General features: G+C 43.7%; 1 protein-coding gene across 1 annotated transcript in view; it reads left to right on the top strand.

The window, feature by feature from the left end:
* ZBTB41 (zinc finger and BTB domain containing 41) overlaps positions 1–25436 on the top strand; it is a 59188-nt gene that overhangs the window by 2245 nt on the left and 31507 nt on the right. The window contains 6 exon segments of the mRNA XM_033916609.1: positions 312–1505; positions 9841–10048; positions 10361–10430; positions 11325–11472; positions 11857–11986; positions 17107–17202. Coding sequence (XP_033772500.1) covers positions 422–1505; positions 9841–10048; positions 10361–10430; positions 11325–11472; positions 11857–11986; positions 17107–17202 — 1736 coding nt within the window. The 5' untranslated portion in view covers positions 312–421.

Below are 25436 nucleotides of genomic sequence, written 5' to 3'. Positions count from 1 at the left end.
AGAATTTCACTCCTTATAGCTTATGTTTATTAAATATAATTGGTATGGGGAGAATGTGGTTTAGTGGTTTAAGCTACAACCTCAGCACCCTGGGGTTGTGGGCTCAAACCCACATTGTTCCTTGTGACCCTGGGCAAGTCACTTAATCCTCCCATTGCCCCAGGTATATTAGATAGAAAATGCTTAAGTATTTTTCTGAATAAATTCATGTAAACCGATCTGAGCTCCCCTGGGAGAATGGTTTAGAAAATTGAATAAATAAATAAATGTGGAAAGGAATTAAAATGTAACTACTTCTTTTTTTTCTGTAGGATATGAAAACCTGGGGTGTGTCATCAAAAATGTTTAGTCCGGGCCTTTTTAAATGTTAGCCTTTTTAAAAACCATATGAAGTTCATATTTCTTACATTACAATATTGCAATGAAGAAAAGAAAAATCAAGCAGAATGTTAATTACAAGACAGTTTCTGGCAATGGAAAAAGTTCAGGAGGTATGTTCACAGTGGACTGTAAAAATGTGTCTACCACTCATCTTCTAAAGGAAGTTACTCCAGACATACGTGAATGCACTCAAGAATTATCCCCATCCCCAGATCAAAGGAAACTTCTAAGTTCTTGGCAGTACAACAGAAATTTACTTAAATATTTAAATGAAGATCGGCTGAAAGTGCCATCTTTCTGTGATCTAGTTATTAAAGTAGAAGGAAAAATATTTAGTGCTCATAAAGTGGTGGTTGCAGTTGGCAGTAGCTACTTCAATGCTTGTTTGAGCAAAAACCCTAACACGGATATTGTCACTTTAGATCATGTCACCCATTCTGTCTTCCAGCATTTGCTTGACTTTCTGTATACTTCAGAATTTTTTGTATATGAAAATGAGATCCCTGCAATCTTGGAAACTGCAAAATTTTTAGATATTATTGATGCAGTTAAATTACTAGCTAATGAAAGTATTTGCAGTGATATACAGTCTGTTATAACAGAGTCCATATCACCAGCAGAGATTAATGATTGTGCCGGTAAATTGCCAAGTAGTCATCGGTGTACCTTGTGCACTCGGAATTTCTGTTACAAGAAGTCTTTGGAAAATCACCTGGCTAAAGCTCATAAATCACTTCCCCTAGGCAAAAAACATAAACTAAACATCCTTGACGAAACAGAGTTTTCAATGAGACGGTCAATACGAAATCGTAAGAGCCCGGTTAAATTTGAGAACAGTGATGATGAAATTGATGCAGACTCTTCTAACAGCATTGATAAAATTGACGTTGAAGATACTGGTAGTGAGTTTAATGCAGATGAGGATGGACAGGAAGAAGAGACATCTGGTGATGATGCAAAGGCTGAAGAGCAAAGTGATAAAGAACAAAATAATAATGAAGAAGTAAATGAGAACTTGGATTCTGCAAAACATTTTCCAGAAGGGTTAGCACCAGTGATTGTACAGAGCAGTAGCAAAAAAATATTGAAGTGCCCTAAATGTGATAAAACATTCAATCGAAGAGGTAAGAGTTTTACATGTGATTAAATTGATGCATTTAATGACTTTAAAATGGGTTTAAATTAAATAATAAGAGATTTTTGTTGCACAGTTTAAGGTGATTTCTTATCTCAACATAAAAATGTTTGTTTTGTGAAAGGCTGGCTGTGCTTGTCTTGCTTGGCAGTAGTATTAACTTTAGCTTGCACTGAATTTTCCACATATTGCTATGCTGTTGCTATTTGCATTGTAAAATCACCTCATTGTGTACAAGAGTTGTTTTTTTTTTTTTTTTTTCCAAATCTTTATTCATTTTTATATCTCACAACAAGTGAACAATAATACAACAATTGGTTCGTACAAATCACTTGGAAAATCTTTTCTATTATCATTGTAAATACATAAATTTAAGTCCCTCCCCCACCCTCCCCTTCCACCAATAATATAATTCAAGCATATTATACATATATTATATTCAAAGATACTAAAAAGCCAGTACAATAACAATATACCCCCCTTTCCATTCTTATAACATACTATTTGTGCAAAAAAAAAAAAGGTGTCTAATCATCACAATAAGATTGTGTACAAGAGTTGATATTCCTTGATGTCTTATTTCTAGTGCAGCTTGAAAACAGAGCATTGCATGGGACCCTAATTTTAGGGCTCCTTTTACAAAGGTGCGCTAGCGTTTTTAACGCAAGCACCAGATTAGTGCCAAAAATCTACTGCCTGCTCAAAAGGAGGCGGTAGCGGCTAGTGCGCGCAGCAATTTAGCGTGTGCTATTCCGTGCGTTAAGGGCCTAGCGCTGCTTTGTGAAATGAGCCCTCAATGTTTAACATTGTTTTACAACTTTTTTCATATATATTGAAGCTTTTAAAGTTTTATAAAGGGCAGTTTTCCAAACAGAAAAGAGACTCTTGAACACATGATTTTATAAATGTTTATTGCATCTCTTTTGTCATCTCTTCTCTAAACAGAAGTAGGGGTGGGGAACGAGGGCCACAATCCAGTCGGGTGTTCAGGATTTCCCTAATGAATATGTATGAGATCTATTTACATACACTGGATCTTTTGAGAAGGATGGCCAGCACTACTCTCGGTATTCAAGATGAACTAGATTCAGTAAATCATAATGAAAAATCAGCTCAGAAAAAAATTATGCTTTGAGCAGTATTCTATAAAGGGCATCCACACTTTATAGAATAACGCCTAATCTGCGTCTAAAGTCATCTGCAAAAATGGTAGCATGTAAATTAGGCACAGATCGGGCATATTCTATAAGCATGGACATAATTCATAGAAACGCCCCCAATACACATCCTAGGATTTAATGTTCAGATCATTATAGAATGCGATCCTAATTAAGGCCAATAAATTCCAATAATTGATTGTGAGCAGCCAATTATCGACATGGATTGTCTAATTCATCAATTAAATTGTGTGTGCAACTCAGTAACACATGCTGATTTGCGCTTGCAGCTTTAGTTGCCGTATATATAATCCGGGGAGATATGCACTGTGAATTTGTACAGAAGCATTATTATTATATTCCCTATTTTTAATTCATTCCCTAAGTTTCAAGTTTATTATTTCTTGATGTACTGCACATCAGAACCCAAATATGTGGTTTACAATTAAAAATAAGGAAACAAACTCAATTTTCGGATAGGATAGAGCAGGCATAGGGTTATGGGGTATATTTTGTTCCAGAGGCTATGGGGCTCATAATCAAAACTTAATCACTTCAAAAAACCCGCCCAAGTTGGCCCTTGGTTGTCCTAAAAGACAGGAAGTCCAAATGCTGATTATTGAAATGGCTTTTTGGCCGTGTCCAGGGACTTTTTAGGACTCTGAATCCTGCTATGTGCCCAGAGCTGAAAGGGGCTTTCTGGAAGAGTGGTTAGGGCGGGATGTGGGCTGACCTAGACTTAGTCGTCCTGCAGGGATAATCAAATGTTTGACGAGACTGTCTAGACGGAACTTATACGTTGTGAGTTAGACCAGTGGTTCCCAACCCTGTCCTGGAGGACCACCAGGCCAATCGGGTTTTCGGGATAGCCCTAATGAATATGCATGGAGCAGATTTGCATACCTGTTACTTCCATTATATGCAAATTTCTCTCATGCATATTCATTAGGGCTAGCTTGAAAACCCGGTTGGCCTGGTGGTCCTCCAGGACAGGGTTGGGAACCACTGAGTTAGACGATGTTAAAGCAGGTATAAGTGCCAAAAAAGGTATCCAAAGTGACCAGATACCCACTGCAGGGATAAAGTAAAGACCCACACACACTCCACCTACCCCGTGTTCTCTGACCCATTGTATCCCATACCTACCTCCGGAACATCAGCACCTGCTATAGGAAAGCCTAGTAGAGGTACACAGAGGTGTCTTAAGTAGCCTGGGGGGGGGTGGGCTACTGAACCATATAGAGGAGGACCCAGGCCCATAAGCCACTCTAACCACTACATTAATGGCGGAAAATGTGAGTCCTCTAAAACCCTACTATACTGCCATATAGGTGCTGCCTGCAGTCATAAGGGCTATTGGGGTTGTAGACAGGTGGGTATAGTGGGTTTTGGGGGGCTCACCATAACCTATAAGGGAGTTCTGGTAAGATGTTTATGTGGCACCATTTTTGTGACGTTCAAAGCAGTGTCCTGTAAGGTGCCCCTCTGCTCTGTTGCCATGTCTGGGTGGCCAGTCCATCATAATGCTGGCCCCTCTCATGTCCAAAAGGTCTTGTTCTGGGCGTTAGGGACTTGGATGAATTTCGGTCGAGAATGTGGTGTAAAGATATATAGTGGCGGTCTGGATGATCAAATGCCTGGACAGTACAGATAGATGATTTTCGAAAAAAAAAAAAATTTTAGACATACACTTCCCCCTCCCCATTCGCGGTTCCTGCACTCGTGGTTTCATATAATCGCAATTTTTTTCTGGGGAGGGGTAAAATTAAAAAAACTGTCTTAATGTAAAAAAAAATCCATCTTTTTTCCTCCCTGCCGCCTTCCCGGCTTTACCTGGTGGTCTAGAGGGCTTTCGGGGCAGGAGCGATCTTCCTACGCTCCTGCCCCGTGCAGATCGCCATGAGGAAATGGCTGCTGGGAGTTCCCGTAGTCTCTCGAGACTACGTCGGGAACTCCCTACAGCCATTTCCTGATGGCAATCTGCACGGGGCAGGAGCGTAGGAAGATCGCTCCTGCCCCGAAAGCCCTCTAGACCACCAGGTAAGGCTGGGAAGGCGGCAGGGAGGTGGGGGTGGGTCAGAGCCGGATAATTGTGTTTTTTCGGCATTCGCGGTCCGGCTCTGCCCGTATCCCGCGCGAATGACGAGGGAGAAGTGTACTTTTTGAGAATGGACATGTTGCCACTGCCGACTTTCGGTGACTAGCGCCCTACATCCAAATCGGACTTAGATGTATCTTTTGATTATGGCCCTCCACATCTGTCCCCAATTGTATTTTAGGGCCTGAAGTAAGTTTGCAAACCAATTGTAAACTTGTGACAGGAGGATTCTAATCGCAAATAATGAAAAAAGGTTTTCTAAATTGTTGGTCCAAATACACAGTTTGAGGATTGACTATTCACAAACTGAATCTGACAAAGAAGGGATTCCTAGTAAATTAAAACAAAACATGGAAACGGGAACTGTAGTCTTACAAGAAGATTTTTGCTTAAATGATTTGTTAGGGAGAGTAGTTAGGGTTTTAGCTATTAAATCAATCTTCTATTTTCTTGTAATACATTTCAGGCTTTTTGGTGAGATATTGTTTAAAGTCGGGTAATGTAAGATTTCAGTGTTTATTTCACAATGATGTCATGGTCCTTTTCCTGTGTAGTGATTCCTCATCCAGAGCCTAGCATTGCTTGACTTATTTTTCATTTATCTTGCTCTTGCCCACTTGCAACTCTGGATCTTTCTCTCTCATTCTCTCAGCCAACTTTCCTTCTAGTCCTCTATTCTGAGCCACCTACTTCTCTCTTACCTATCATTGTCCTGATGTTCTTTTTCAGATACCTTCTTTCGCCCACTGCATCATACCTTCTAAGTGAGCTCCTTTTTGAATCCCCTCATTCCTGTACATCAGCCTTTCTTCTTTGTAAACCCTCTCTCTCATTGTACCAGCTTTTCTTCTGTTGTTGCTTTTGAAGTTCCTATTTCTTTGCATAGTGCTGCTGGCTAGATCTGGTTTGTCTTTCTCCATTTCTTTTTCTACAAAAGCCCTCTGTTGTCTTAAGATATTATCAGCAGAGAAAGAAGAGAGGCAAGCACAGGTGGCTGCAATAAGAATCCAGTCTAGAAAACACCAAATGGCCATGAATGAAAGCACTTTTTGTATAATTGTTTGAGTTGGTGTCCATATATTCAAAATATTTCGGCATGTGTAATGCCTGCATTTGAAGCAGATTGATAATATTTATGGAATAAGGATCACACCTTTGCAGAGAACACAGTATTCCAAAGGCTGCTTACAAAGAGCTCTTGGAGCCCAGTGTGTAAGAAGATCATCAAGATAACTTGGTTCGTTGCAAATCTTTTGTGTCATCTGTTAAAAGGCAAACTTTTTCATCCTTCTAACACTCTGCCAATGTCACTAACAAAGAAATTGAATAGAATCAACTCCAGCATTGATCCCTGAAGCAGCACTACATTATTCACCTTCTTCCATGTGAATTCCATTTACCACTCTATCATCTGTCAGTCAACTAGTTTCTAATTGAGTTCACCCCCTTGGGTGCTAACTTCAGTCTGCTTAGTTCATTAGCCTCCTTTGAGGAACTGTATCAAAAACTTTGCTGCAATCTAAATAGACTACATTCAGCATGTCTTCTCAATTTACTGTAGTTGTCTGGTCATCCTGTCAAAGAAATCAATCAGATTTGCTTGGTACATTCTTCCTTTCGTAGAGCTTTGTGGTATGTTGCCTCAGATCTTGTAACATGTGGAGGGGATAATAAAAAACAACGTCTAAGTCCCCTTTTGGCCTAAGGCCCTAGGCGTACAAAGTAAGTAGCGGGAAATGTCCATTCTAAAAAAAAAAGAAAAACATCCAAAATGTGGTTTTTTTCCCAAAAATGGCCTACCTGTATGTTCAGCAGTTTAATCACCCAGACCACCACTACGTGTATGCTTACAGCACATTCCCAACCAAAACATCAACCAAGTCCCAACGCCCAAGCCTTTTAGGTGATGGAGGGGCCCAGTCCTTCACCTAAAAGCACGTTTCTCTAACTGGTGTCTATCATAAACAACGAGAATTGTGAACCCCCCCAATCTCTCCTGTCACCATCCACCACGACCCCCCTCCAGCCCCCGACACATTGCGGAAAGAGAGATGCCCAATTTCTCCTGCTGCCACACCCCCTGAACCACCCTGGGCGTGATTGTGTTCTTTACCCTCAGGAGGGATGCCCAATTCCTCCTGCTGTCCTACCCCCCGATGATAATGCTTTTCACCGGCAGGAGGGATGCACAATCCCTCCTGTCGGACAACCCCCCCCCCCCCAAACCCCTGCCCCACCGGACCCCCCTTCCACCCACCCCCACTTGGACTACTCTCTAACCTCTTTTTCATGGCTGGCCGGGTCCTCCAGCTGGCTGGCAGGCCTGCCTTCATCTGAATGGTGGACCTGCCCCTTCCCAGTGCATTTTGGAATGTACTGGGGAAGGGCCTAGGGCCTGATTGGACCAGATGTCTAAGCTCCGCCCATAGGGCCTTAGGCAACTGGGCTAACTGAAATCCTAGTGGGGTGGGGGTGGAGAGGGATCTGGGGGTGGGGTGGGGTGGGCTGGGCAGACATTCGGGATGGGAGGTGCCCTGGGCATCTCTCCTGCTGGTGGGAAGGCCTGGGCATCTCTCCTGCTGGTGAAGAGCACTTCGGGGGGGGGGGGGGGGGTTTGGCAGGAGGGATTGTCCATCCCTCCTGCCGACAATTTACGAGGGGGTGTTCCGGCAGGAAGGATTGGGCATCCCTCCTGCCAGCGATCATTTGGGGAGGGACAGGCGGCCGCTAAACTTATTGCAGCAGGGAGATCCCTTGCTGCGATAAGCTCAGCGGCCGTGTATACTTACAATGTAGAACAGATAAACAAAAAATTGGATCTGAATTCCATGCTACAAAATGACAAATTTAAACCAAAAGTGGAATTCGTAATTCATAAAAAAAATTAAGTAATTTTACAAAACTTTTAAGGAAGAAAAATTTTTCCCAATCGATTAGCCCCAACAATATCTGCTTCAATATTTTACTATATGCATTTTTATATTGTTCTGCATATTGCCAGAAAGGGAGAAAGGACCTCAGACAGGTTACTGGTGCTTACAAATCAGCTGAAACAGCTGCTCAGCTCAGTGAAACCAAATTGTAATCATTGGTCCTCCTCCTCCTCTGTAACTACTAAGTTGTGCAAATTTAGCAATTCGGTATCTTAAAACATTTTTAAATAATTTCAATCATCAAGGCCACTTATCTCATCGTTTTTAATGTGAGACTCGTGGAACCTGGCGGCAGCCATTCTGCTAGCGGCGCAGAGCCATGCGGGAGCTTGAGAAGCTCGCTCCTGTGCGCCCCGAGCCCCAAGCCCCAATCAGCGAGTCGAAGGAAGTGCGTAGGGCAGGAGCACGGACCTGCCCATACACCGCTGGACCACCAGGGATAACTAAAAAGGTACTGGGGGGTATCAGAAAAGGTATGCGGGGGGTTAAAAAAATGATTTGCATCGGCTGGCCCGGGAGAGGGGAGGGATCTCTCCTATCCCGGCCCAGCCTACATCAGAAGTGGAAGAGAAGGTGGGACAGGGTGCTGAGCCTGGCAAAATGAGGGGGGCTGGCTGCATAGCCTGGCAGGGAGGGGGGCTGGCTCCATAGCCTGGTAGGGCAGGGAGGGAAGAGGGCTGGGTGCAGAGCTTTGCAGGGTGGGAAGGGGGCTGGGTGTAGAGCCTGGTAGGGAAGAGGGCTGAGTGCAGAACCTTGTAGGGCAGGGAGGGAAGAGGGTTGTATGCCGAACTTGGCAGGGAGTGGTGCTGAGTGGAGATCTTGACAGAGGAGGGCGTGAGGGAGAAGACACTGGGTGCAGATCCTGGCAGGGCAGGACACTTGAATATTAAGCCCCTGTCTTATATTTGAGTCAACCATTTTTCCTCCTTTTTGAGGGGGGGGGGGAAATTGGGGGTCTCGATTTATATTCGAGTATATACGGTGCTCTGTCTGTCTCGGTTTTTATTTCATAAATATCGTAATCCAGTGTAGCAAAATAATTTTCTAGGGCAGTGTTTTTTCAAACCTATCCTGGGAACTCACCAGCTGGTCAGGTTTTCAGGATATCCACAATGCATATTCATGAGAGAGATTTGCATGCTGTGGAGGAATTCATACACATCTCTTTCATAAATATTCATTGTGGCTATCATGAAAACCTGTCTGGCAGGGGACCTCCCAAGACAGGTTTGGGAATCGCTTTTCTAGGGGCAACAATTGGGAGGTTGGATGCTTCTGTATCACAGGCTGTAATTTACCTGAACCTACAGTAACCCATCTATTCTTGGATTTTTATTTTCTGTGGCAAAGGTAGTAAATTGCCTGGAAGCTTCTTTATTTGCAGCTAAATCCTATTTGAGTTTGATGAGCTCCTCTTTCATTGCAGAAAGTTGGAGTTAGATGAGGCAGGCTGTAATCTCCCAGATGGTCTGCCGTAGAGTTGTTTCATTAGATGAAAATCGTGCTGATTTATTGGAATGAATTAGAACAGCTGTACTATGATGATGGAATATCAAAACAGCAAGACCACTTGATTGAGGAATCAAGCCAGTGATATTTGGCAGAACTGAGCTTTTCTGCCACACTTTTTTGGATACTAATTTATGCACCTGATGATCTTCTGTCTCCATTTGTAGTGCAGACTGACACATTAGCGGTGTTCTTGTGTTTTCTCCTCTACCAATATATGGTTTCCTTTTTATCAACTGATCGGGGACTGACTCAGTTCATCAGCGCTTCTTTCTGTGATTTTACAGGGGTTTGATCTCAGTGTTTTTCTAGTACAGCTCTGTGGTGTGGTGACTGTTATTCCTCACCAAAGGAGAAATACAAACTACCGCTTCAAGAAGGGTCAGGAAGGGTGGCCATATGTGTGAGAGGAGGAGGAAGAGACTCTAATTAGGTTTGGATATTACTTTATTTATTTAGGGGAAAGCCTTCTAAAGAAGAAATAAAATTTTTACAAGCTATCTATACATTTTTATAAAGATAGTTTTTTTTAGTGAAGGGGTGATGCTACATATTTTTGATGTATGGCAAAGGATTGCCAATAAAGGAGTTTTATCTAAAATTTTTAATTGTGTGTGTATTTTGTAGGGAAATACGAAAGCCACACCCGGGTACACACTGGAGAGAAACCCTTTGAATGTGACATCTGCCAACAGCGCTATTCAACCAAGTCCAACCTAACTGTTCACAGAAAGAAGCACAACAGTGAGACTGACTTCCTTCAGAAGGAGCACAAATGCCCTTATTGTAGTAAACTTCATGCAAGCAGGAAAACACTAGTCAAACATGTGAAGAGGCAAGTGGCAGCTGGCAGTCCTCCTGCAGTGAACATCCTAAAGTAAAACCTGTATGATACTAGTTCACAAAGTGCTGAAGGATAGTTTGTGGTTTCTCACGTTTGAATACTCAAGTGTTAGGCTTTTAAGACCTGAGCCTATCAAACATTCAACCGGAGGATTTGTATTGCAGCTTTAAGATCACATTTAGAATAAGCTGGTTGATTCTAACTTACGTTGCTTAAGTGAAAATGTGCTGATTTAGAATTATTTGTAAAATGGGTTTGAATGAACTCTTGCCAACTCAAATTGTCATTAAATTTTCCTTCTAGGTTTCATCCGGAGAGAATCCAAGAATTTCTTTCTATAAGGAAGATAAAAATTGGAGAATGGGAATGCGAAGTAAGGCTCATTAACTCTCTATATAGCAAAGCTTATTTTGTCTTTTTATAGTGAAGGGTTGATGCTATACATTTTGTACTGTAATTATTTATAGTGGTCTGTATGTTAAAATATAGGCAAATTAAGCAAATGTTAAACTCCTCTTCTTTTTTCCAGTGCATTTTAAATTTTTTATTGAGTTCATGAAGAACTATTTAATAGTGCGGTAGTCTCTAAACACTGTGGGCCTTTTCTATTAAACTGCGTTAGCAGTTTCTAGTGCGGGGAGCCTTGCTGAATGGCCCGTACTGCTCCCGATGCTCATAGAGTTCCTATGAGCGTTGGGAGCAATGCGGACCATTCAGTGAGTCTCTTTGTGCTAAAAACTGCTAGTGCAGTTTAATAGAAGGGGGGGGGGGGTTGTTCTGTTTGTTCCAATGAGCATTTCTTTGACATCATAGTGGATTTGAAAGCAATCCTCATTTTTTCCTTCAGAAAATGCTCATTTTTAAGCAATTCGTAGTAGATTGTAAATGAACAAAAAAGAGGCTATATTATTATAGAGCAGGGGTCTCAAAGTCCCTCCTCGAGGGCCGCAATCCAGTCGGGTTTTCAGGATTTCCCCAATGAATATGAATTGAAAGTGGTACATGCACATAGATCTCATGCATATTAATTGGGGAAATCCTGAAAACCTGACTGGATTGCGGCCCTCAAGGAGGGACTTTGAGACCCTTGTTATAGAGGATAGTAAGATCTGTTTCACTGGCCAACAATTAAAGCAAATAAGTGAGATTACTTCTTCAGTGTCAAACTGACACTACCTCTACCATCTTTGCCAGTATGTCTCTGTTATGAGTATACCAGCCTCTCAATTCAGTTTCTTTGTTTTAGAGGCAATGTTTTGTCATTTAGATCTGTAGCAAATCCTTTACCAGAAGACCACACTTGCAGGAACATATGATCCTTCACTCTCAAGACAAGCCCTTCAAATGTACATATTGTGAGGAGCACTTCAAATCACGGTTTGCAAGACTGAAGCATCAAGAAAAGTTCCATCTTGGTATGTAAGCAAATGCATACTGTATTCAGAAGCAATAGCTACTTTCTACATAAAATGTGATGGTCTGATGAAACAGTTTCTGGGCGTGCATTTTGGTCTATATATGTATTTTTAAGGATTCTTATTTTCAGTTCTGAAACTAAAATGCTTCAAAATGATGTTTAGTCCAGCTTAAGGGCTCCTTTTACAAAGGTGTGCTAGCAGTTTTTTAGCGCGTGCTTAGCGCACGCTAAAATGCCATGCGTGCTAGCTGCTACCGCCTCCTTTTAAGCAGGCGGTAAGCGCTAATCTTGTGCATGCGCTAAAAACGCTAGCGCACCTTTGTAAAAGGAGCCCTAAGTAGTTTTTATTCCCTCATAAATTACGTGCCCTTTTTTATTGTAGGACCTTTCCCATGTGACATTTGTGGTCGTCAGTTCAATGACACTGGAAACCTGAAACGTCACATAGAATGCACTCATGGAGGAAAGAGAAAATGGACTTGTTTCGTTTGTGGAAAATCAGTACGAGAAAGGTGAAAAAATAATCTTTATTATGCAGTACAACTGATTCTTTTAATAAAGTACCCAGATTCTTTTAATAAAATAACAGGATTATTTAAACTATCGGATTAAATATGTCTTGACCCTGGCTTCCATTTATTTTTGTGCTAAATGTTTTTGTTTTGTTCCCCTGATTTTACTATTTAAATTTTACATTTCTCCCTCTTCTCGTTTTGTAAAAACTTATGATCTCACTTTTCATCCCAGCATCTCACCGATTTCACTGATTCCAATAAAGTAGGAGTAGCTAAGTTGGAGAAATTTTGATACTTTTCTAGGGCCTAAAGGTACATTTTGTTAACAGTAAGTGACAGGAAAAAGGTATCAATTGGGCACCCATGATTAGTTTAATTAGTATTTAGCTTGGTGTGAGGGAGTTAATATGCTGATGGGGTTTGGCTGCTGCGGTAGCTGATTGTATTGAAATTGTGATCCATGTCTCAGCTTAAAAGCTAGCAAATGTGTCATTCCTGTAATTTGCCTTGAGTCATCTTTGACCTTCTCTCTCCTTTTTTATTTTATCTCCAGATAAGCTTTCATCCACTCCTCCTAGATTCCTATACAATCAAGTTGTAGTATGTTCTGGTCTTAATCTAGAAGATCACTGTGAAGCATTTGTATTTAAGATCATATATCTGTGCTTTTCTTATAGAATATCAGCTTGATTCTGCTTTGTAATTGTGCAGATTATTAAAAACAAATTGGAAAGTACACTCTTACGTTATGACACAATGGCACATTGCCATTTGTTTTGTCAGCAGATTCAGTCTGGAGATACATGTTTGCATCTTGGTAGAGTGTAATGGGAAGTATGTGGACAGTGTATATGAGGAGCATGTAATATAGTAAATGACAAAAGATAAAGACCTGAACATTCCATCCAGTCTGCCCAATATTTACATGCATAATAGATTCATAACCACATTAAATTGTCTTTTTTTTCTTAGTTATTTCTTGGCTAAAGTCCGCCCAGTACTATCCTTAGTTTCCAGCTACTGGAATTGCCGTCAAAGTTCACTCCAGCCTATTCAAGCCATCTCTTTGTTTGCGGGATACAGACCATAGAGTCTGCCAGGCACTGTCCTCATGTTCCAATTTACTGTAGTTCCCGTCAAAGCCCTCCCCAGCCCATTCTAAACTGAGTTGCCATATACGGGACACAGACTGTGCAAGTCTGCCTGGTACCAGCCTTGGTTCAAGTTTCAAGTTTTTATTAAAATTTGATTCAATCGCTTATCAAGGTTTCTAAGCGAAATATAAAAGAAGAACTAAAATTGGGTACAATATAATTAAAACACACAGACATATTTATGAAATATAAAATTATATGGACTAACTGGTACAAAAGGAAAGGAAGGATAGAAATACATACTTTATTGGATAGAAAACATTTAAGGAAAAAACAACTCAGAGGGGATCAAATAAAGAAACTGGTAAAGGAAAGAAATGGAGCGTCTATTGGAGCATCTGTTGACGGCATATTATAAATTAAATGCATCCTTAAATAAAAAGCTTTTCAAGTTGCCTTTGAATCGGTCTAGATTTTTTTCCTCTCTTAAATGTGTCAGTAAGGCATTCCAAAGTTGTGGGGCAATAACAGAAAAGATGTTGCGATGTCTTATGCTGATTATCTTCAACGATGAAATGGTAAGCAAGTGTTGGTTGGTAGATCTAAGTGGATGGAAAGGCGTGTAAGGTATGAGTAGTTTGTCTATAAATTGTGGCACTTTTGATGATAGTGTTTTAAATGATAGCAGTATTATCTTGTATGAGATCCTATGCGTAACCGGTAGCCAGTGTGCCTTTTCCAGAAGTGGTGTTACGTGGTCTTATTATTTGGCATTTGAAATCAGTTTAATAGCTGTGTTTTGAATAATTTGAAGACGTCGTTTCCTTTAGGGCAATTCCCATAAATAGGGAGTTGCAGTAGTCAAGTTCAGAAATGACTAAGGAGTGGATCAAGATGTTTAATGATTTAAGCTCAAGAAATTTTGATATTAAGCGGATCATGCGTAATCTATAAAGGCAAGATTTTACCACACTACTTATATGATCATGGTATGAAAGTTTTTGGTCAAAAGTAACTCCAAGGACTTTGATGGTTGTAAATGTTTGTAAAAATATATTGTCAAGAATGATAGGTGCGCCCAGTGTTATTTATCCCTTCTTTCTAAGGGAAGAGAATTATCTTAGTTTTTGAGATGTTTAGCGCTAACATGTCATTTAACCAATGTCTACTAATAACTCAGAAACAGTGAAGAATCCAATAACAATATATGAAAAACACATTCACATGGATCGTGTGGAAGGTATGAAAAGCTATAACACCTGAGTTAAGTAGCACAACATAGAGCCTTATTAGGTTTTTCTGCGATGAAGTTCTCCACCTGAACACCTTATACCACAGTTGTGGTGGTGGGAGGGCTTTGTCTGAGGCTTTTCCTCCTAGTAGGGTCCTACTTAACTCATGTTATAGCTTTTCATACCTTCTACACGATCCATGGGAATGTGTTTTTCATATATTCAACCAATGTCTAACATGTTCAAGTTTCCCGGATATTTCGCTGATGTCTTCAGGATTCAATGGGTGTAGGAGCTGGATATTGTCGGCATAAACATATGCAGAGAAACTGATGCTTTGACAAAGGCTCAAGAGGGGGGATAAGAAGATGTTAAAGAGGAGTGGTAACAGGATAGAGCCTTTTGGTATTCCATGTTTTTTAACATTTTTTTCAATTGGCTTTCCAAAATTAGAACGGAGTTAGGGACTGTGATCTGTGTTTATATAATGGTTGATTTTGTAATGGAGAATTTTTAGTTGGCTGTATAAATTATGGTTCATTGAGATTTGAATGTTTTACTGTTTTGTCATTAGAATGATTTTTATGGAGATGTAGTTTGTTGTAATATTTATGAAGAAAAAAATGTGTTTTTTTTTAAACTTTTGCTCTTAATCTTTCCTTTTCTATTTTTAATGGAATTTTTTTCTTGATGAATGTTATTTATGCATTGTGAACTTGGATCCTTTTAGGCCATTATGCTTTTAGGATTTTAGGCTGTTATGCGGTATATAAAGTTTTTAATAAACATAAGGCACTGATGAAGAGTTATTGAAAATAACCTTAGATGAGCAATCTGAAAAAAACGACTGAAATCAGTCGAGAGCTTGGCCTGAAATTCCGATCGATATGAGTCTCTTTAAAAGTAAGTCATGATCAATGGTGTCAAACGCTGCGGATAAATCTAAGGCGATGAGGATAACCGATTTATGATGGTCCAAATGGTATATTATGTTAGTTGTCATCCCATGCTTTTTTGAATTCTGTCAATAATAATTTTATTTTTTGTATATGTAGTACCTTAACAGTTCAAAACAATTCACAACAAGAAAAAACTGCATAACACAGGGGGGCACCAAGATTGAACTATAGACCCTCACATCTACTGAACTGAATGTAGAGAACTGGGGTGCTGTGGGATAGGAGGGCATCTGTGAGATGGTCCAGTTAAGAGGGAAATAGATGAGTGCTAGGTCTGTTCAGGCTTGAAACAAGAGAGGGCTAGCTCACATGTCTGGACAAAGTGATGGGTCAGACTGGCGAGCAGTTACAAGTCAAGGAAAAGAGGAATCAATACTATTGGTTTCAATATATTGCCATAAGTGATAACTCCTAAGATATAACTATACTAGTGTTTAAGCCTGATACATTAACGGGTGCTAAAGTAGATGTCTGTCTGTCTGGTTTTTTTTTCTTTGTCTCTCTCTCTTCTTGGATGCTGTCTGTCTGTCATTCTTTCTGTCTGTGTCTCTCCCTGGCTCCCTGCCTGCCTGTATTTCTCTGTTGTGCCATGCCTGCCTGTCTCTCTGTGGCCCCCTTCCTATGTCCATAGTGTCCCCAGTTCCGCCTTCCTATGTCCTTAGTGTCCCATACTATGTCCTTAGTGCTCTCAGTGCCTCCTTCCTATGTCCTTAGTTCCCCCAGTTCCGCCTTCCTTTGTCCTTAGTGCCCTCAGTACCTCCTTCCTATGTCCTTAGTGCCCCCAGTGCCTCCTTCCCATGTCCTTAGTGCCCCCAGTGCCTCCATCCTGTGTCCATAGTGCCCCCAGTGCCTCTTTCCTGTGTCCTTAGTGCCCCATTGTCTCCGTCCTGTGTCCTTAGTGCCCCCAGTGTCTCCTTCCCGTGTCCTTAGTGCCTCCAGTGCCTCTGTCCTGTGTCCTTAGTGCTCTCAGTGACCCCATGTTCTTAGTGCCCTCAGTGCCCCTTCCTATGTCCTTAGTGGCCCCCAGTGCCTCCTTCCTATGACTTTGTCCCACCCCCACCCTCCGAAGCCAGCCTGTCTGCCTGCCTCCCTCCCATCCCCCTTTACATTATAACCCTTGAGAAACATGTTTCCATCTCCCCCCCCCCACCCACTACCGCTGCCGTGCAGCCGACTCCACTGACCCTCCCATTGCAAGTCGACCGACGGTCCTCCCGGCTCCGGCAGTGTCCGCAGCGCTTTGGGCGTGCTGCTTCACGGCCTTCTGCTGCCTTGATTTCCTCTGCCGTGTCTCTGATGATGTCAGCAGAAGAAATCGGGGCGGTGGAGGGCCGCGAGGCAGCATGTTTGGAGTGCTGCAGACGCTGCTGGAGGCTTGAGGTTTGTGGTCGTCTCGCAGTGGGAGGATCGGGTGGGAGGGTCAACGGGGGTTCAGGTGCGGCAGGGGGGGGGCGACAACGATTATATGGGAGCTTCTGAGGGGATCAGGGCAGGGTCAAGGGCACCATCATGTACTGGAAAACAGAACCCTAGGCAAGCATGCGCACTCCTACCTGCCAGGGACCTACTGATCACGGAACATGCAAGTGGGAGTGCGCATGCGCACTTAGGATTTTATTATTATAGATGTTGATAATAAATACTTTTCTATAAACAAAAATAAAATACTCTTTTCTTACAGCTCTAAACTCTGGTAATAATACAACTGAAATACATCCCTTTAAATTTATCATTACCAAGTTTTCCACACTTAAGGGAAAATTAGACAGTTTATTTGGAGCATGCAATTATTGAAACCTAAAAAAAAACCACAATGATATATTCTGTTTCAGGACAACTTTGAAAGAACACTTGAGAATTCATAGTGGAGAAAAGCCTCATCTTTGTAGTATTTGTGGGCAGAGTTTTCGCCATGGGAGTTCGTACAGGTAACGGGAAATTTAGATTTTTCAGATGTTGCAGAACATGTATGTATCTGTGTGTATGTGGTTATTCAACCTCTTCTTTCAAAAACTATTATAGAGAGCTACATTTGCATTCTTTTATTTCCTATCCCTCTGGGCTGACCCTCCACTCCCCAGTTGTCTTCCTACAAGTGAGATGGTAGGCATTTCTTTTCTGCTCGTGCTTCTTTTCATTTAAATTTGGTCTTTTTCACTAACCATTTGTGAGGCTTTTTGGTGCTGCAGAGGATCCCTCTTTTGGGACAGCTCTGGCTGCGGGAGTGCGCAGGCTCTGAAGTCAAGAATCTGCTTCCAAGGGGCAGACTGTTTTGCCGTACAACCACTTGGACAGCTTGCACTAACAATTCTAGAGCTCAGGAACCATTCCCTTGGGAGCAAGGCTCACCCAGGGTCGTCCACAGTGGGCTTGAGCGCAGGCTGAGTGGCTCTGAGATGATTTTTCCAGGATCGGGACTGACTGCTTTCCTCCCCCTGTTTTCCGTGTTTGGGATCTGGTGGGGGTTGAGCCGTTGGGCCCGAGAGGCAGTCAGAAGACATGAGCAGTCCAGATTTCAGGCTTGTTGAGGCAGAAGTTCTTCCTGTAAGCTGTTTTGCAGCTTCCTTACTTGCAGCTCCCAACACAGGATTGACAGCCTGACAAACAGAATCGGGGAGAAGAGAGGGTCCATATAATTGACTTTTCTTAGGTTCTAGGATTAGAGTTAGGTTCCCCTACCACTAAAATCCTAAAATTGCTATCTTTTTCATTATCTGTAGTGCCCCCAAGCCATTTATGGTGCTAAAATCACTACCAAGGCAGCCATCTTGGATTTTCCGATCTGAAAATAAAAGCCTCTATCTGCCTCAAAACAGCTTGATTTTGCTTAAGAATGGAGTCCGCAGGCCAGGAATACCAGATTTGCCATGGTTAGCTGTCTGAGGATCGTCATGTTCCACATGCCATGTGGCACATGAGTGAGGGTAGGGAGTGGGGGAGGGGAGCCGCTGGTATTTTAGAACTTGTAGGAAAGTTATCCATGCAGGTTGCCATTAAAATGTGTTGTTTTATTGTTAACTGTTGTTATTACTAACTAGGTCCCATTGCAGAAAATGAGACCTGTGCTAAAGTAGTGGTAAAATAACACATCTTAATGGTAACCCACATTGATAAGCTTTTGAAAGCTACACATCTAAATGTCCAATTAAATACACATTGCATAATCAGCACAATTGATTTTAGGGAGGGGGAACATTGAGCATTAGGAGAAATCACCTTCATTATTCCCATCCAGTACAGCAATTTTTCTCAACTTCATCAAGCCAATTACCCCCTAAGTCTAACAAATATCAACTGAGTAGCCCCAACCAAGCTCCACCCCTGACCCCACCCCATAATAAAAGTACTAATTGTAATGCAATTTCTTCTATCCATTTTTTTCATACACACAATATAATCTTAATAATACATAATGGTAACCAGAAAATTAAAAAAACACAAAGCACACTGTACGCAGAGAAAATCTTAATTATCATTTATATTCAGTTTTTTTTTTTTCCAAAGAGGCCAAGGCAGACAACTTTAAAATATATAATGTCACCTCAGTAACAACTATAGAAAAATAGACAAATATAGTGCAAAATATAGACAGCAGATATAAATTCTCAAAACGTACACATTTTGATCACTAAATTGAAAATAAAATCATTTTTCCTATCTTTGTTGTCTGGTGATTACATGAGTCTCTGGTTGCACTTCCTTCTGACTGTGCATCCTATATTTCTTTCTTTCTGCCTCCTGCATGCTTCCTCTCCTCCGGACCTCGTTCCCTTCCCCAACCAACATCTCTCTCTGTCCCTTCATGAGTCCAACTTTTCTTCCTCTCTCCTCCACCCCCATTGGCAACATATCTCCCTCTCTCTCATTCCCTCCCTTGCTGCAAAGTGAGTGGGGAAAGAGAGAGATCCAGGGTGCATCTCCCACTTTCTCTACTGCCATATCCAGCATTTCTCCCTCCTTTCTACCAGTCCAACATTTCTTTCTCTCTGCCTCCTGCTCACTTCCTCTCCTCCAGTCTTCATTCCCTCCCCCTCCATGAGTCCAACTTTTTACTCTCTGCCCTCGTCCCCTTCCCCTGAGTGTGACATTTCTCCCTCTCTCCATAGAGTCCAACACTTTCTGCCTCCTACACGCTTTCTCTCTTTCTCCTCACCCCTTCCCTCGAGTGTGACATCCCTCCTTCCCACCCCCAGTCCATCTCTCCCCAACCCCACTCAATATGTTCTCTCCCCATGCCCCATTTCTCCCTCTCCTTCACCCCATGTCCATTTCACCCTTTCTCATCACTCTCATTCATCCTGCAACAATTTTCCTTCCTTCCCTCCCCCATTCTCACACAACTAATATGCTCTCTCCCCATGCACCATCTCACCATCTCCAGCATGCAGCACCTTCTTTCCTTTCCCTACCCTTCTGCCAGGTCCAGCAGCACCTCTTCTCCCTTCCCCTCCCCCTTTTCTACAGCACCTCTCTTTCTCCCCATGTCCAGCAGTACCTCTTCTCTCCCTAGCGGCAGCTCACTGCGTGCTTTTGACTTCCACATGCAGCTGCTGCTAGTGTTAGTTTAGTTGCGGTTCCATCAGGCAGCCTTGAGGCCTTTACTAGTCCTGCTCGCCTCCGATGATGCAACTTCCTCTTTCGTCAGAAACGGGCTGGCCTAGTAAAGGTCACACAGTGAGCTGCTGCTGTTTGGGGAGGGAGGCTGGGGAGAGAAGACGAGGAAGGCAGGAAATACGTGACGGCAGGAGGAAGGGGAGACATACAGTGCCGGCGCTGTATAGACATGATGGATGGAAGGAAGTTGGAAGACATACAGCACCAGCGCCGCGTACCCCCTACAAGCGGCTTACGTACCCGTAGGGGTACACGTACCGCATGTTGAGAAACACTGCAGTACAGTGCTGCTCAAGCAAGCACTTTCACAAAGCCTATTCGTACCTGGGAGCAGCTACAAGTGGCGATCATGGTGATCATAGATGTCCTTTTCCCTTCTGAAATGGGGAATGTATGTGCATTTTTTTATTTCACTCAGACCTTGCCCCCTTGTTTTAATGTGTTGAAGATTTACACATGCTTTCAAAAATTTAATTTTTGACATTTATTCAATATGCATGTGTAAATGGCAGTATTTACATGTTTGAATTGTAAATAGGTATCCTAAAATAAGGGCCAAAAATGTTAAATTTATTTATATGCTTGATTATATGTTTTCTTTGCAATTTGTCTGTATATGGTTAGGCAGACTAGATAGACCATAGGTCTCTTTATCTACCTTCATTTTTCTATATTTCTTTGTATTGCCTTTTTTATTATGTAACTGAGCAAGTTCATGGGGTAGGTTCTAGATGACCAAATCTGATCTAAATAAAATATACAAGTTTGGTCCTCAAGGACTGCAAGCAGACTGGGTTTTCAGGATATCTCTAAGTAATATGCATATCCAGCACGTTATATTCAGGGTTCAAAAAATCACCATATAGTTCAGTTTTTTAAATTCACTATAACTTAATGAGCTATATCTCATATGTTCTATAACTTAAAAAATGAATTATAAACAATGTAATTTTTAATTTATTATAACAATCAGTATACAAAATCGTATTCCAGTTTTTATACCCTCAGACATAAAAACTACAACAGTTTAGACATGACTGAAAAACCCAAACCCCCACTAATCACATATTCAACCCCTTCATATGATTGTTCACTTTGTTCTCTTAATCATATAAGTCACTTATAACCACCACTCATGTATACTGGTGAGATATCTTTGTTCTTGTAACCAAATGTTCATTCTTATTCATGACCATCCAACTGAAGCTTTCAGATTAAAGTCCAGCCCAACACAGGACTGTGTTTCGCATCTGCACATCTTCAGGAGCTGTGACGGGTCCAGGCTCCCCAGTCCGTCTCAATACAACCGTATAATTACATATTACCGTATTTTCACGCAAATAACGCGCACCCGTATAAAACGCGCACACGGGTATAGCGCGCAGAAATCACGCTGATATGTACAAAAACTTTGGTATACCGCGCTCACGGGTATACCGCGCATGCTGCCCGACTCTCCGTTCACCCCCCCTGACTTCCGTGCACTGTCCCCCCTTGAAGGTCTGTCCCCATCCTGAAAGCCTGATGCCCCCCCCCCCCGACGTCCGATACATCCCTCCCCCCGAAGGACCGCCGATTCCCCAACAATATCGGGCCAGGAGGGAGCCCAAATCCTCCTGGCCACGGCGACCCCCTAACCCCACCCCGCACTACATTACGGGCAGGAGGGATCCCAGGCCCTCCTGCCCTCGACGCAAACCCCCCTCCCCCCAACGACCGCCCCCCCCAGCCGACCCGCGACCACCCTGGCGACCCCCACGACCCCCCCACCCCCCTTCCCCGTACCTTTGGTAGTTGGGCCAGAAGGGAGCCCAAACCCTCCTGGCCACGGCGACCCCCTAACCCCACCCCGCACTACATTACGGGCAGGAGGGATCCCAGGCCCTCCTGCCCTCGACGCAAACCCCCCTCCCCCCCAACGACCGCCCCCCCCCCAAGAACCTCCGACCGCCCCCCCAGCCGACCCGCGACCCCCCTGGCGACCCCCACGACCCCCCCACCCCCCTTCCCCGTACCTTTGGTAGTTGGCCGGACAGACGGGAGCCAAACCCGCCTGTCCGGCAGGCAGCCAACGAAGGAATGAGGCCGGATTGGCCCATCCATCCTAAAGCTCCGCCTACTGGTGGGGCCTAAGGCGCGTGGGCCAATCAGAATAGGCCCTGGAGCCTTAGGTCCCACCTGGGGGCGCGGCCTGAGGCACATGGTCGGGTTGGGCCCATGTGCCTCAGGCCGCGCCCCCAGGTGGGACCTAAGGCTCCAGGGCCTATTCTGATTGGCCCACGCGCCTTAGGCCCCACCAGTAGGCGGAGCTTTAGGATGGATGGGCCAATCCGGCCTCATTCCTTCGTTGGCTGCCTGCCGGACAGGCGGGTTTGGCTCCCGTCTGTCCGGCCAACTACCAAAGGTACGGGGAAGGGGGGTGGGGGGGTCGTGGGGGTCGCCAGGGGGATCGCGGGTCGGCTGGGGGGCGGTCGGAGGTTCTTGGGGGGGGACGGTCGTTGGGGGGGAGGGGGGTTTGCGTCGAGGGCAGGAGGGCCTGGGATCCCTCCTGCCCGTAATGTAGTGCGGGGTGGGGTTAGGGGGTCGCCGTGGCCAGGAGGGTTTGGGCTCCCTTCTGGCCCGATATTGTCGGGAAGTCGGCGGTCCTTCGGGGTGGGGGTGCGAGTGGTCCTGCCGGGGGGGGGATGTATCGGACGTCGGGGAGTCGGCCGGGCAAGAGGGCTTGGGCTCCCTCTTGCTCCGATCGTGGATGCGGGTGCGGGTGGGAGCGCGTGCGAGCGGTCGTTCGGGGTGGGGGTGCGAGTGGTCCTGCCGGGGGGGGGGGGATGTATCGGACGTCGGGGAGTCGGCCGGGCAAGAGGGCTTGGGCTCCCTCTTGCTCCGATCGTGGATGCGGGTGCGGGTGGGAGCGCGTGCGAGCGGTCGTTCGGGGTGGGGGTGCGAGTGGTCCTGCCGGGGGGGGGGGGGATGTATCGGACGTCGGGGAGTCGGCCGGGCAAGAGGGCTTGGGCTCCCTCTTGCTCCGATCGTGGATGCGGGTGCGGGTGGGAGCGCGTGCGAGTGGTCGTTCGGGGTAGGGGTGCGAGTGGTCCTGCTGGGGGGGTGAATCGGGCGTCGGGCGGGGTGGGAACTATGTTTTAAAACTTTTGTATACCGCGCTCACGCATATAACGCGCGAGGGGTATGCGCGGTAGGTAAAAACGCGTATAACGCGCGCGTTATATGCGTGAAAATACGGTAGTAATATGCATGAGAAAGATTTGCATGCCCGCTACATCCATTGTATGCAGATCTTTCTCATACATATTCATTAACCTAAAGCCTAAGCTTGGGGGGTTTTTGCAGTTAATTAAATAGTTGCCTATTGGATAACTCAAATTCTTAAAACCAGCTATTAAATATTTAATACAAACAAGTATTATCTTGATTCAATTTTAATATTATCTCCCAGTTTGATTTCCTGCTTGTCAGCTGATCCCGGCTTGTGCTGGACCCTGGGCCCCTGCTCGAGTCATGCTTAGTTTACTGGTGAAGTTGTGATGTTGGTGAGCCTTGCAAATATAGCTCCTGAAAACTCCAGGTGGCGAAACACAGTCTTGTGTTGAGCTGAATGCTTTATGAATTGAAGAACACGATCATCATGAGGACAGAGAGGCCTGCCGGTTGTGTTTAAGAAACTGTGATTCTCATGTGCTAGACCAGTGGTCTCAAACTCGTGGCCCGGGGGCCACATGCGGCCCGCCAAGTACTATTTTGAGGCCCTCAGTATGTTTATCATAATCACAAAAGTAAAATAAAACAGTTTCTATAGCTATAAATTACATTATTATTGAGAGATTTATAAACTACAAAGAGTTTTACTTTATGCAAAATTTTCATTTCCTTAATAAGACATTAACTATTTTTTTTTCTGAGGCCCTCCAAGAATTCATAAATCCAAAATGTGGCCCTCCAAAGGGTTTGAGTTTGAGACCACTGTGCTAGACTGTTGTGCAACTCTGTTTGAAGCCTCTCTGACTAGATGATCATGAACTAATTAACTAAGATCCAGTTTTGGATAAAAGTAATCACAATGACTGCAGTATGTGTGTGAAAGTTGGGAAGTGAGTGTGAGTTGATGGGGATTAGGTTCACTGACTAAATTTTATCAAGGCGCGGTAGGGTTTTAATGCGCAGAATACCGCGCGTTAAACCACCTGCCGCGCTAGTCTCTATTGACGAGGCGTCCATTGACGAGGCGTTAGTTTTTGGGCTTGCCGCGGGGGTTAGCGCGTGATGAAATGTCCGACACGCTAACCCCGCTAGCGCACCTTGATAAAAGGAGCCCTAAGAATTGACAAGTTGTACTGTAATAAAATGAATTGTGGGAGATAATATTAAAATTGAATTGATTAAGATTATACTCATTTGTATTAAATATTTAATAGTTGGTTTTAAGAATTTGAGTTATACATATTCATTAGGGATATCCTGAAAAGCAGGTCTGCTTGAGCCTTTGAGGTCTGAGTTTGCACTAGCCTGATTTAAATGTGAAATGTGTAACTCTTCTTAACCGATCAAATCCCTGAAGTTATTCTTTTAAATGTAAATATGTAAAGCAGGGGTGCCCACACTTTTTGGGCTTGCGAGCTACTTTTAAAATGACCAAGTCAAAATGATCTACCAACAATAAAATTTAAAAAAAACACAACGCACACTGTACGCATAGAAAATGTTAATTATCATTCCTATTCCGGGGTTTTTCAAAGAGGTCAAAGCAGATGACTCTATGCACTATCACCTCAGTAACAACCATACAAAAATAGACAAATATACCCCCCTCCCTTTTTACTAAACCACGATAGCAGTTTTTAGAGCGCAGGGAGCTGCGCTGAATGCCCAGCGCTGCTCTCGACGCTCATAGGCTCCGTGCGCTAAAAAACTCTATTGCGGTTTAGTAAAAGGGGACCTTAGTGTAAAATATAGACAGCAGATATAAATTGAGACACATTTCGATCACTAAATTTAAAATAAAATCATTTTCCTACCTTGTCTGGTGATTTCATGAGTCTCTGGTTGCACTTTCTTCTTCTGACTGTGCATACAATCTTTCTTCCCTTCTTTTAGCCTGTATGCTTCCTCTCCTCCAGACCTCATTCCCTCCCCCAACTTTTCCTTCCTCTCTCCCTGCCCTTTCTTTCTCTCTGCCTCCCTTTCCTTTTTTTCTGTTTCTCTTCTTTCCTTTGTCTCCCTGCCTGCCCTTTTTCTTTCTTTCTTTCTCCCTGCCCTCCCCCAAGACACTGCCACTGCCATCGGGGACCCAAACTGCCATCGGGGACCAGGACCCAAACCGCCACCAATAACAGGCCCGAAAGCCGACGCCAATAACACGCCCAAAAGCCGACGCCGCCCCAACCTCTCCCTGCTTCGGCCGACCAGCATCGCGAGGAACTGTTGGGGGAAATGCTGCCGGGTCCTGCCTTCGCGGAAACAGAAAGTAGGCAGGACCCGGCAGCAAGAAGAGGAAATGCTTCACTAACATGTCTCCCGCCTTAGCCCTTAGCGAACG

This window comes from Geotrypetes seraphini, chromosome 12 (genome assembly GCF_902459505.1).
Source record: "Geotrypetes seraphini chromosome 12, aGeoSer1.1, whole genome shotgun sequence".
Classification (NCBI taxonomy): domain Eukaryota; kingdom Metazoa; phylum Chordata; class Amphibia; order Gymnophiona; family Dermophiidae; genus Geotrypetes; species Geotrypetes seraphini.
The sequence above is the reverse complement of the archived record's forward strand: the minus strand, read 5'-3'. Positions and strand labels throughout refer to the sequence as shown.